The sequence below is a fragment of the Borostomias antarcticus genome (genome assembly GCF_949987555.1).
Source record: "Borostomias antarcticus genome assembly, chromosome: 1".
NCBI classification, from domain to species: Eukaryota; Metazoa; Chordata; class Actinopteri; order Stomiiformes; family Stomiidae; genus Borostomias; species Borostomias antarcticus.
Window position 1 is genome coordinate 37760016 of NC_140234.1, and position 14224 is coordinate 37774239.

The 14224-nt window shown below is 41.6% G+C and overlaps 1 protein-coding gene across 1 annotated transcript in view; it reads right to left on the bottom strand.

The window, feature by feature from the left end:
• Positions 1–14224, bottom strand: part of LOC311313002 (chloride channel protein 2-like) — a gene marked incomplete at its 5' end in the record, with an annotated part of 240753 nt that overhangs the window by 44260 nt on the left and 182269 nt on the right. The window contains 3 exons of the mRNA XM_084443013.1: positions 9657–9870; positions 12632–12742; positions 12882–12951. Coding sequence (XP_084299139.1) covers positions 9657–9870; positions 12632–12742; positions 12882–12951 — 395 coding nt within the window. The remainder of the gene's footprint in view (positions 1–9656; positions 9871–12631; positions 12743–12881; positions 12952–14224) is intronic.

Below are 14224 nucleotides of genomic sequence, written 5' to 3' on the forward strand. Positions count from 1 at the left end.
CAAAAACATTTTTCATATATCACCTAACCTCTCCAGCACCTCACCAATATCAATTATTTTCTCTCTTTAGAGAAGAGTACAATCCATTACAACAACTATTGCTTACAATGTTTTATTGTTGTTTTGGAATATTTTATCATGAATATGATAAATAAATGCTGCATGTAGTTAAAGAAAGTGTTATTCAGTTTTTCATATGCTAAAATTGACTGTAAATCCACTTTAAAGCTGATATTTCAAATAATAACTGACTGAGGGAAAGTGCCCCCCGGCGCCCATGGGCGGTTCGCCTCTCTTCCTCCTGTCCTCCTAAGTTTTTTGAGTCTCCAGCCGCCACTGATAGACACACACAGTCACACATTACACTCTGCATACTCACTGTACAGTATATACACTGACTACACTACTTTTTGTACATTGTTCTTTTTCTTAGCTTATCCTTTTTTGCACTAGCATTTTGTACTTGCTCTTTGCGCTGTCCTGTCTTTGCTCTGTCCTGTCTCGTCCCTGCATCCTGTCCAATGTTGTCTCCATGTTATTCACCACGACCAAAAGCAAATTCCTAGTGCGTTGAAAAACTGCATGGCAATTAACAGATTCTGATTCTAAATACCACACACAACCACAACGTTGCCTATACAGTAGTTGCCTATACAGTAGCTAGCTTAATTGTGATATAACTAAGACTAATTACTGTAATATGATTATAATTTTTACACGGATCGATTTAGTTACAATGTCTGTGTAATGGAAATAAATTTGATCTAGCTATCAAAAGTAAAAAGGATTTGCTCAAAAAGGTTCAGTCTGATTTATTAAGAAAACATATGATTGCAAAAGGACTTCAGGATAAAACACAGAGTCGTTCATCCAACAGAAGTGAAACAGTTTGGTGTTGCGTGGTCTTATATTCAAGCAATACACGGATATTACGTTTCTAGAGATCTGATTGGCTAACCCATCTGTACACGTCATAATAAATGGCAGACATCATCATCAATGGTCAAGAGTTCGGACATGTGATATTAGAAAGCGCGGTAAATCTTGAATAGGTTTCTTGTAGGGACAATAGAACAATGGAGGTCATACTAGGCCAGACTGAAAGTCTGAGGTGTGTCCCCCCCCTGGAGATAATGATAAAGCCAAGGCAGGGGTGTTTGGAATGGAAAAAGGTAGAGGACAGGGGTGTTTGGAATGGCAAAAGGTTAGAGGACGGTGAGCAGGATGCTACAACAATAGGTTTAGGAACAAAAGGTTGAAACCTGCAAAGCCGAGGCCAGTTGTCTCTAAAAATTCCATGACATCTCAAGTTGCCAAATTACTGTCGTCTCAACATCCACCAACTTTGTTGATAAATTAACAGTGCTGTGATGTTTCACATCTTGTTTCCGGAATAGTATCCTCTCTGGATTTGGGGGGTAAAAGTAGTACTGTGCCGGGAATTTGCAGTACTGTATATTGGATTTCTCCAAACTAAGATAAAACTTTGATGTAGTATACTACATCAAACATAGTATATGGTACATACTTGGGATGTAATATGGGTATTGGGACACACCCACAGAGTTCTACTGTTATGACGAGAGAGGCTCAGCTGTTATACTGATGTAGAAACACAGACAGACAGCATCCAACTAGACCAGGGAAGAGAGAGGGAAGAGAGCAAAAGAACGAAAGATATCCTAGAAAAACAAACAGGCAGGATGAGGGAATGATGTCTCTTTTATGAGTAATTACACAGTTTATACGTCCACCTGTTAACGTCTGCTTGCTATTGTCCATTCACATAGAAAAGGCTATTGTTCAAAAACATGAAAAAGAATGAATGGAACAAGAGAGAGAAAGAGAGTGGAATAGAGAGATGGAGAGACAGACGTGGTGTCAGGGACAGACGACATCCGTGGCCGGTTTCAACGGATTGAATAGGAGGTACAAACGGGAAGAGAAAGGTACAGAGGTTTCTCCATTCATCCAGAGTGACTTTAACCCAGCTGAAGAATGGATGAGAGGAATCGCTGGAAGCACAAAGAGAGTGAGAGAAAATACTGCACTGCTACAGGAGATTTCCCACTGTATTTCACCGTCATGTGTGTATCATTTGAACACTGTATTTCACCGTCATGTGTGTATCATTTGAACACTGTATTTCACTGTCATGTGTGTATCATTTGTACACTGTATTTCACTGTTGTGTGTATCATTTGTACACTGTATTTCACTGTTACTGTATGTGTGTATCATTTGTACACTGTATTTCACTGTTGTGTGTATATCATTTGTACACTGTATTTTGTATTTCTTCACAACTTTTCGTTTGTAGTATAGCTTTACATTTTAAAGGACTTACCTTCATGGTCAAATCGATTGATGTCAATGGGATTTCTAGGACTAATAAAGATTTCTAATGTAAAATAAATAATAAGAGATTTATTAGACACCTCTCAACGGAGACCTCCTGCATAAATTAATATCAATTTGATGGATGTGCTACGTGCAGAGCCTCCCTAGGCCCTCACTGCTCTCTAGAACCAGAAGAGTGCCACAGCTGTGCTAGGCAGGCCATGATTAGTTATGCTTATTCTTTTAAATTAGGGCTCTCAATTTAACGCATTAATTAGATAAATTAATTATGCAAAAATGTACGCATTAACAAAATTAATGCAAATTAATCATTAATGAAGCAGGATTACAGGGTTAGCGTAATAACTTCAGCTTTAACCCTGGCTGGTCAGTGCCATGGCAAAGCACCAGCTAACATAGGCTACCGCCCTCCCCCACGATCCAGCCGGTCCATCCAGTTTATTTGAATATAAAATAATTTGTAGCGGGGGGGGGGGGTTGCAATAGTCTAGTCCAGGTTTGCTGGCGAGTGGCAAGCTAGTCAGATGGCGCATGCATGTGTGGACATTGTATTCTGTAAAACCTAAAGAATAAAAGTAGGCTACATTCAACATTCATTGGAGTGGTCCAGTTGGATAGGCTAATCTAATATAAATAAATTGAGGACCTGTATTTTCAGTGTTTGCTGGTAGCGAATGCCACAGACAGACAGGCAGGAAATCTATTCGTTTCATTGTTTCATTGTTTGTGCTCTGTTTGCACAAGATAGTTAATGTCCGGATATAACTGGCAGTAGGGCGGGAAAAAACCTATCAAAGGCAAGTCACCAGCGAGAAAAGGCCAAGATTAGAAGTGAAACCTCCAAGAGTTAACTGTGGTCACCATGGAGCATCTAATCCAGTTCTGTGCCATGCTAACCAGCATTTCCGTCATATCACAAAGATGTCCGGGACTGTACAAGCGCCACTGGGCAGCCTTTCACTTTATTTTGTCACCTTTGCTACTTTGAATTAGGCTACGGCTGTAGGCTACTTTAAGATGTTTATGGCATGAATTGGATTTGAAGATGTAATTGGTCATTTTAAATGGGCCTACTTTTGATGCCTATTTGATGGACTGCATCGATCAATGCAATGACTCTCTTTCCATGTTTTTCATTTTTACCCTTTTCATCGATAAAACATCATTTTTACAACCACGTCTCATTGATTGGGAAGGCATTTAGAGCTGCCAGTCTACTAAGCCTACTTATTCGGACTCAGAGGATGACATAACTGTTTATTGAGAAACAATTGATAGGCAGGCTGGGCTATATAAAGAAATACCACAATGCATGTAGTCTAGATACATTACATTATTATATTACATTATGGTTAGTCTATACACTTTATGGTAGACTGCCCTCTCGCTCGCTATAAGCAGGCTACATTGCAATTATCTAATTATCTAGTTGATATATGAATAAAACAATAAGCCGTTTTAATGGCTATGGGCTACTAGTTGTAGGCTATACACGAGTTGATGCGCTCTGCTCTTACGCACGGTTGATGCGGCAGCTCAAATACACTTCGCACATATCCTCTGCACCTTCGCAGTGCAACTGCCACAGACAGCTTTGGTGCACTTCGTGCATTGGTAGACAGTTCTGTTCTTGCTGCAGCTTGTCTTCACCATGTAGGTATTTTTTTGGGGGTATTCTTCTGTGGACACTGCGAGGGGCGCCGCCGGTGGCTGTTTGGACGCCATCCACTGGGCGCGCATCTCTTCAGCCAACTGGAGGATGAAGTCGCGTCTGGGGAGGCTCTGTAGACTATGCGTCTCTCCACCAGTCCCCAGCAAGTCTAAGCTCCCCCAATGAATAATACTTATTTATAATAGCCTACATAGCGCAAAACTGTGCCTACATTAATAGGCTTTACATAGCGTGGCCGATATAGGTATAAATTAAAAAACACACAATATTTTTTTATTTGAATAATCTTGAACATATTTAACAATAGGGGGTGCAACAGAACACAATTTTAGGTAAAGTCATTGACTGGCGGACTTCAATGTTTTATTAAAATATAGAGTGCAAATGAAAACCCACAATTGTCCAATGGACGTCTTTGGCGGTTCTAGTGTTAAGACCTTACCCCGATTTTGGAAATCAGATAAAGGCATTCACAAGACCATTTCAATAATTGCATTATTACAATTATCGGGTTATGACCGGCGTAGTGTGCATGTGAACGCACTCACTGTCAAACCTGCCGCTCTGTATGCACAAGATAGTTAATGTCCGGATATAATTGGCAATAATGAGTGATCTTTACTCATGGCGACTATGTCAATTTTGTATGGATCCACACCTCCAATCGAGCTTATTTTTTCTTTGTATCGTGCTGAAGCCATAGCCTACTGCGCTCAGCTACATTAGCTGGTGCCCCGTCTTCAAATTTATTTCCGGGGTTTACGAGTATCAGTTGAATGCGTTCCAGAAACAAAACGCAATACCCTCACTTTCACCACATCTTCAATATAACAAATATATTTATAATACCGTTATTTTGCGCATTTGACTTAACAGACACCACGTCTTGACCCGATGTCAGTTACTGAGATAGATAGGCTACTGTAGATATATGTGTTCATAATAGGCATGTACCGATTCACTCAACTCACGATGCGATTCACGATGCAGGGTTGACGATGCGATTTTCTCACCATTTTTTTTACAAGATGAACTTGCAGACAAATTATAACTGAAAAATAATGGTAGGGCACGAATCTCTTGCATTACTTGCATGCTGTTTTTGTTTTGTCCACACATCTGACTTGCGGGTGCATCCTCGATTTCGAACTCACTCAATACATGCACGTTTGCCGCTGTCATGTTTCTCATTCTGTCAGAAATAAGTGATGCATGACACAGACAAAAGTAAGTGGCGCCCTCCTCTGTTCAAAAAAGGGCATTGCAATGCCCTTTCATCTGCACCGATTTGAATCGTGACACAAAAAAATTGATTTTTAACTGCATCGCGAGGCATTGTTACATGCCTAGTTCGTAATAATTAAATTACATCCAGATGGAGAAAAAATGTGTTTGAGAACAAGGTAATAACAATTAAACGTTATTTGTATAGCACCTTTCATACAGATAAATTCAGCTCAAAGTGCTTTACAACAGAGCATTTAAATTAAAGAATGTGAAATTTAATGATGCTTCATTCGTAGACTATAGGAGAAAAACACTGAGCCCAGCATGCTAAATCTGCTCAAAGACGCCACCTGGCGGTGGTGTATCACTAAAACAAAATAACTCCCGTCTGAAATCCCACAAGATTTCCAACGGGATTTCCCTGCCAAATACCGCAAAGGTGAAATTCTGCAGCATTTGAAATTTCTAACTAGATTGGGCCAGCTCGGTAGACTTAACAAGTTCCTAACCATTGTCGTGATACAGCTTATATGTGATTATGGTTGTTTGGTTTATTCAAGCCAACGAGCAAAAATGTATCCTTGCTTCGTACAGTAGTACAGGACCTTGGTAGCAGATAGTCAGTAGGCTAAATCTACTTCAGGGAAATTGACAAACTCGTTCGCAAAATGAATTGCTATGGACTGCGGGTCAATTGCCATGGTAGCAAATTATGTCATCCAATACAGCTACAAGCCGCCATCAAGAGGTTTCGAAAATCCACTGACATATTGGCACAAGCTGAATATTTTGCTCAGATTGATTGATAGCCTTACACAACAAGATATTGCAAGTAATCATTTGATAAAACAATATATTGACTTCTAAAGCTCCCTTATGCAATGTCTATTCAATGCTGTATTCATCTGCCACAATAATATAATGTATTTTAATTGAAATATCTTAATTTGGGGGCTTTTCCCAGCAATAAACTATATATGTAATTAATTTTGATTAATTGGATTATATAAAGATCATGCAATTAATTTGTTTTATTGTTTTAAGGTGAGACACGGTAGGTGAAAACATCGTTTTTCAACGCCCTGGTCAAATTTGAGATTTTGTGCTAGTTTGCTTCCATAACATGTCTTCTTTCATACTAGTGGAAATAAAACATTAAAAATACGCATTTAGATGTTTATTTTACTTCATTTAGTCTGTTTGCGTCTGTAGATTCTTCCTAAAATCACCAAAAGTTAGCATTCTTTCAAAACGAGCCGAACCTCGGGCGTTATTTGGACCCGGTCATGTGATATATCATTTGAAAGATCTAGCTCTCGAGCGTGATGTTATCGCAACCAAACCTGATAGTTTCATTTGTATCAGCAACCAATCGTGGAAATACAAAGGCGGGTTTGATGCTAAGCATGAAATCTCATTGGCTGTTGTTGATTTCTGAGAACGTGATTGGTTCAGCGCGTCATGTGACACGTTTCCACTTCCTTATATCTAATCCAAACAATGCCGTCTGTAAAGCGTTCTAAACGTAATAAGCAACAACGACAACAGTGTTTGCCCGCAAGGTTGAACAGAAAACATGAGAAACTAAATGGAAAGGTTTACATTTATGATATATAAAGTGCCTATTCGCGCAAGTTGTCATTAGCCGGTGCTAGCATGTCCAGTGAGCAGCAGGGAGATGAGGCTAGCGTTAGCATGTCCAGTGAGCAGCAGAGATGCGGCGTGTTTGAATGAGCTAATAACTGGGTTGATTTGTCCTAATTGTGCAGGGACTGGTCTTAAAATTAACATAGATCCTCAGAATAGTGGGTTCTGTAGTACTTTGCTCTTAGAGTGCAGTCTTTGTGAGAAATGGCTATCGCAAAAGTGTCTACACATCGACTCGGCTTCATGATACAACTAGGAATGATGTTGCATTTGATGTCAATGTGAGGATGGTCCTCTTAGCGCACGAGTTAGGGTTGGGGTATGCAGCTCTCCAAAAGATTAGTAAAGTGTTGGATCCCAGGGCTTCATCTGAAAACGTATCAGAAACATGACAAGAGGGTGACAGGTAGGCTATTGAAACGTGTTCCCTCTCTCTCTCTCTCTCTCTCTCTCTCTATCTCTCTCTCTCTCTCTCTCTAGCCAATATCAGAAGCCTATACATATGCACAGTAGTCTCCCTCTCTCTACTTGTGGCATTTCTACATGCATCCATAAACTGACCAAATAAACTTTTAATTTCAGTTGCTGAAATAGAGAGAGGTCTGGAGTCCTTGCACAGAAGCAGAGAGCAGATTAGGCAGGCAGATGTGGACCCAGAGGTAGGTAAGCTGACTGCCAATAAATGCAAAATGTTACAAAATTATTACAGTTATTGAGAATTATTACAATAATTCTCAATAACCAGCGTTCAGTGGACAACATGAAGGCGGCAATATGGGGTAGTCTGCTTCACTGATGACAACCCCATGCGCACCAGGAACATATTGTGGTTTTAGGACAGTTTTGTGGACTGCAGCTGAGTGGGTTCTACAGACCAGCTGCTTAGAACAGTTTTGTGAACTGCAGCTGAGTGGGTTCTACAAACCAGCTGCCTAGAACAGTTTTGTGGAAAGCTAGTGTGGTGCCATCTGAGGAGTGACTCTGTAGACCTATGACGGCGTAGCTTGATGTCTCCTATGGTGTTGCTTTTGACGATGGTTATATCACTTGTTTGTTTGGCAATCTATATTTAGCTTCTATTGGTGTTTACCCTGCATTGTTTACCACATCTTGTCCTGTGTATTTATGAATCAGCTTACTCTTCATGTTCATTCATTCATTCATTCATGTTTTGTCCATGTAAAACGCTTAAAAAAACACAAAAAGTTAGATAATCTGTTTTCTCATGCATGTCCTCGTCAAATGTGTCTATCTTTGTCCATGATCTGTTTAACAAAATAATACAAGCTTTCTAAAAGGGAATGTTCTCTTCCCTACTAACATTGTCTCGTCTCTAGTCTCATCTTACTAACACCCCACTCGTGGGCTGTACCTTGACGTGGTGAGTGGGCTTCCAACTAAACAGGTCTTGCTTCTCTATACAAAATGTCTACTCCTGGACTATTTTGAATCCACAACATGCTGTTATTGAGTTTTCAGTTTCTATGTGTTTTCAGATGTTGTGTAATGTTGTTACTAATGATGTGATTGGATATTGAGTTTGTAAATATTGGTTTACAATGCAAATGTATGGTTTTTTACAATACAAATTTTCAAAGCTCGTTTTCTCAAAATGAGTTATTTCTCATCTTAGGGACATCAAAACCACCACTTGAGTAGCACCTACATACACCTAACTTTCCAGTTTTGTTCCAATCCATATTCTGAAGGGTTTGGCCAAGGGGGATTTTTTAAATTTCATTCATAGCCTGATTTATATAACAGTTTATCCCTAAAACATGGCGAAAATTGGTCTTTTTATGACTGTTGACAGTATTTTCTGATTTCTGAAGTGAAGAAAAGAGATATCAAAAATCCCCCTGGCCAAAGTTTTGAATAGGGATATGTGAACAAAATGAAACAAGAATTTTTAATCTGGCTTGAACCAATTAAAAAAATTGATGTCCCCAAATTATGCAAATTAGTGCATATTTAACGCATATAATGCCTAATTTGCATATTAATCCATAAGATTTCAGAAAACTTGTAATCCAAAAAAGATGCTCCTTAATGTACCTAACAAACTGGGGGAGTTTGATGGTGATACCAATTAAGGCTTTTTTTTTTCCTATTCACCTGGGGTGTCTCCCCTTAATCGATTGACATTGCACTGTATATAATTGTCTATTAGTGGGTTCAGTAATGCTAGTATCTCTGGGAGGTGTTTAGAATATTGGGTGCCTTTAAGAGTCTGTGAGTGTGAGTGTTCTCTGACCTGGCGTGTCCCGGATACAGGAAGCGCCAGGCGAATTAATCAGGGTCCAATGCTGATCGCCTGTTGCCGACCGAGGCGAACCTCGAAGAAGACCAAGGCCATTTTGACCACTCACGGAGCTCTGGATTGAGTGTGGGCATCCCTTCATCTGGATTCCTTTTTTGAATCTTAAAGAACTGTTTTTCACCAGTTAACAAGCTACTAAGAAGGACAGGGCTGGCCGAGATGACAGACCAGCCCAGGCGTGGAGACGGAGGATCCGGGTCTCTACGTCTCTTCGAAGGCTACCCTCCTTCTCAGCTTCTCAGGGCTACCGGCAAATGTGTGTGTTTTCTCATATACTGTGATGGAGGAGGATACTGGGGGGTTAGTTAGATCATACCCCCTAGTCAACGTAGCCAGGCCTTGTGGCAGGCTGGAAGTTACCAGGTGAAACTGTCCAGCCCCATGTCACTTTATAAATGTGATAAGCGAATATCGCCAAGGCCCACTCACTCGTGGTGCCCCCAGCCCAGCTCGGGGAGGTAGGGAAGCTTCTTGATCCTGATGATGGAGTCGTAGAGGGAGGGCTGCAGGGACTGCGCCACGGCGTTGGCCAGGATCACCGCGATCATCACCGGCAGGATGTGGGAGATCTGACCGGTCAGCTCGAACACAATGACCGCTGTGGACACGGTGTGAGTGACCGCCCCTGACAAGGCCGCCGCCCCTGGGAGGGGAGAGGGGGGAGGAGGGGGGTACTGTTATTTTTGATGCAATATAGCGCTATAAAAGACAACATGCCTCGACGCCAGGACCTGCCGGCGCCTAAAAGCCGTACTTTGGTTCAGTAACTGATTATTACCCAAAGACGATGATGAAGGGTGCAAACATTTCTGCATTTAACCTTTTTAATGGATAGAAAAGAAATGCTAGATATATGAAAATGCTGACTGCTGGGGAAAAGAAGAGTGGGGGACGAAAGAGAGAACTGAAGAGACAGAGAGAAAGGGATGAATACAGGGACGAGAGAAGGGAGGGAGCAGTTCTTCTGGAGGGAGGGCCACCTCTCCTCCCACACACGTCCCACAACCTCTCTAGGTGTCAAGATGAAAAGGCTCATAGGAGAGACGTGCAGGCCTCTTTAGAGGTGAGTCATCGGCAACAAGGAAAACAACATCATCAATACCAAAGCAAAACACGGTAATCAAAGAACAACAGCCTACTCAGCAAAGAACAACAGCCTAATCAGCATGACTGTCAACAACAACAAAAATACTAATACGAACAGAAAAACAGCTATATCTACAGAACCATGTCTACACTGTGGTGGCTTGTTTTGTTTAGCTGTGGATTGGTCTGTGTGTTTTATTAACGTCAATAAAGTTGTCTAGTCTGTTCTTGTGTCTAGTCTGTTCTTGTTGTGTCTAGTCTGTTCTTGTTGTGTCTAGTCTGGTCTTGTTGTGTCTAGTCTGGTCTTGTTTCTAGTCTGTTCTTGTTGTGTCTAGTCTGTTCTTGTTGTGTCTAGTCTGTTCTTGTTGTGTCTAGTCTGTTCTTGTTGTGTCTAGTCTTTTCTTGTTGTGTCTAGTCTGGTCTTGTTGTGTCGTCTGTTCTTGTTGTGTCTAGTCTGGTCTTGTGTCTAGTCTTTTCTTGTTGTGTCTAGTCTGTTCTTGTTGTGTCTAGTCTGGTCTTGTGTCTAGTATTTTCTTGTTGTGTCTAGTCTGGTCTTGTTGTGTCTAGTCTTTTCTTGTTGTGTCTAGTCTGGTCTTGTTGTGTCTAGTCTGGTCTTGTTGTGTCTAGTCTTTTCTTGTTGTGTCTAGTCTTTTCTTGTTGTGTCTAGTCTGGTGTTGTTGTGTCTAGTCTGGTCTTGTTGTGTCTAGTCTGTTCTTGTTGTGTCTAGTCTGTTCTTGTTGTGTCTAGTCTGGTCTTGTGTCTAGTTTTTTCTTGTTGTGTCTAGTCTGGTCTTGTTGTGTCATCTGTTCTTGTTGTGTCTAGTCTGGTCTTGTGTCTAGTCTTTTGTTGTGTCTAGTCTGTTCTTGTTGTGTCTAGTCTGGTCTTGTGTCTAGTCTGTTCTTGTTGTGTCTAGTCTGGTCTTGTGTCTAGTCTGTTCTTGTTGTGTCTAGTCTGGTCTTGTGTCTAGTCTTTTCTTGTTTTGTCTAGTCTGGTCTTGTTGTGTCGTCTGGTCTTGTTGTGTCTAGTCTGGTCTTGTGTCTAGTCTGGTCTTGTGTCTAGTCTGGTCTTGTGTCTAGTCTGTTCTTGTTGTGTCTAGTCTGGTCTTGTGTCTAGTCTTTTCTTGTTTTGTCTAGTCTGGTCTTGTTGTGTCGTCTGGTCTTGTTGTGTTTAGTCTAGTTAAATCTTAATGAAAATAAGACTGAGATCATTATGTTTGGTCATGACCCCTCAGACTGTACCACTGGTTCGTTGGGCCCCTTCTCCCCAAATATCCGTTCCTCAGTCAAAAATCTCGGGTTGACCTTTGACAGTTCTTTTATATTTGACAAACAGGTTAGCTCTGTCATAAGAACCAGCTTTTTCCAACTAAGGCTTCTTGTCAAGGTAAAGGGCTATATCTCCCCCAAAGACTTAAGAGAGGGTAAATACATGCTTTTATCAACACTCGCCTTGATTATTGTAATTCTTTCTATGTCGGCATTGACCAGTCACTGATGCGTCGCCTGCAGCTTGTGCAGAATGCAGCAGCTCATCTCCTTATTGGCAAGTGAAAATGTATTGGCCAATCTTGGCCTCGCTCCACTGTCCCCTAGTGCATTTTAGAATTGATTTCTAGATTTTGATGTTTGTTTTTAAAGCTCTAAATGGACTGGCCCCTCAGTATCTCGCTGATCTCCTGGACTTTCATGCCCCAGCTAGAGAACTAAGATCCTCTAATCAGCTGCTGCTGGCTGTCCCAAAGACTCGGCTGAAAACTAGAGGTGACCGAGCCTTTGGCCTCTGCCTAGGCTCTGGAACAGTCTGTCCTGGCACATTAGGTCTGCCCAGACCATAGAGATTTTTAAGTCTTCTTTAAAGACTCAGTTCTCCCAGGCCTTCAACTCAGGTTGAGCTGGACACCCAGTGGCCCCTGTATTGTACTGTATTTTATATTGCTTATTGTGTAATGTGTATGATGTATTGTAGTATTCTGTTGCGTGCTGTGTTTGTTGCTCTGGAGCTGTACAGCACTTTTGTCCACCTCGGTTGTTTTAAATGTGCTTTATACATAAAATTTAAGTTGAGTTGTAAGTAAGAATCTTTATTTGTCATACAGCACACGGAGCCACGAGTAGTGTGGTCTTGTTGTGACTTGTCTGGTCTTGTTGTGTCTAGTTGGTTCTTGTTGTGTGTAGTCTGGTCTTGTTGTGTCTAGGCTGGTCTTGTGTCTGTTTCGTATTATGTCTATGGTTTCAACTTGTCTTCTTCAGGTTAATCAGTCAATAGTCTTGTCCGCTTGTGGCCACTGAAGTCGAGCACTGTTGTGAGTTCTAACTCACCCACGACAGCATAGCCTCCTGGAACTATTGGGTAGATTGTGCCATCTGTGTGAATGCCATCAGGAAACCAGGCAGCCATGCTCTCTCCGACCAGACGCCCAAACGCTGCCCCTGGGAAACAAACAGCAGGCACACGCACAATTCAGGAAAAAGATGTCTCACGCATACTGTATACATAACACTGAACATTAACACTGAACATTAACACTGCATGCACACACGCACACACACTAACACACTGCAATCTTACCGATGACAAAGACGGGCATGAAGGCTCCGCAGGGCACGGGGATGGTGGTGGCCAGGGCTGACATCCAGAACTGTGGGCCGGGTAAAGAGTACAGACAGGAGGAGAGGAGATGGGGAGAGAGACAGGGAGGCATTCAATTAGCTAATAGGTCCCCACACACCACAGTTCACTCAGGCGCTCCTGACTCCCGCTCATAATTCCGCTGCTGTGCGGGTGCAGAGTGGAGCCTCGTCTTCTCAGGCACAGGTCCCCGTCGGGGTGAAATTGAACTGTCACATCCAGCCCTAATGTAATGAGAACCCTGGAAGGGACCCCGGGTAAAGAGCTGCCCGAGTTGATTGGACAATGAAGAACGACGGCAGGAGAAAGAGTTAATTACAGTAGGACCCCACTTATCCGAACCCAACGGGACCAAAGGTCGTTCGTATCTCTGAAATGTCCGGATGACTGAAACTTATGTTAAAATGCACCAAATTCAATAAGTGGTATACTTGTTTCATATAGACTCATAATAGACCAATACATACCCTTAATTACTTTTGAAAATGCATCAAAATTGCAATCAAATATCCAACTAAACTCATATAGCCTAGCCTATAATAGACCTACAGTAGCCTATAATAAAATAACCGAATTTCCACTTGAGTGCGTGCTTTGATCAAATACAGTACTTTATTCTCAAATGAGGCGTACGCTGCATCGATAGGCTACTGTATTCGCAGAACATAATGGTATAGCCTAAAAACAACCCAACATTAGAACAATTAGAGCAAATGATAATCAATAAATAAATAAATGAAATGACAGACAAGTTGTCGTGTCTTAGGCTATTGTAGCCTTAAAAGAAAGTCTAAAACAACCGATGTAGGCTAACGTGGCCTAGGCTGTAGGCTATTATTTAACAAATACAGTAGGTCTAGTAGGCTAATCTACATGCCCACAACACGTCTGTGTTCCTGAAGTCCATTAACTGGGAATGAAAAATGACTCGATGCTCCTCTGCTTCAGGTTGCTGACGCGCTTTCTGGCTACCAAGGAATGCAGCTCTCGTGCAGCAGACTCGTTTGCGTTTTGCGCTCGACATTAGAGTAACAAAGAAATGAAACGTGACAGTAGGCTACAGCCTACAGGCAACATGTAAGTCTACATACAGTTCTGTTTTTATTCACAGTAGGGTACAGTACTGTAATGAAAATCCCACCAGTAACCAGATAGCAGGCAAAAAAAAGAAAGAAAGTTTTTTAAGCCTGTCCGGTAGACCGGGAGGTTCGGATCTCTGAAGTTCGGATGAGTGGGGTCCTACTGTAGAGACAAACATAGGGAGAATGTCACAAGTGACCAAG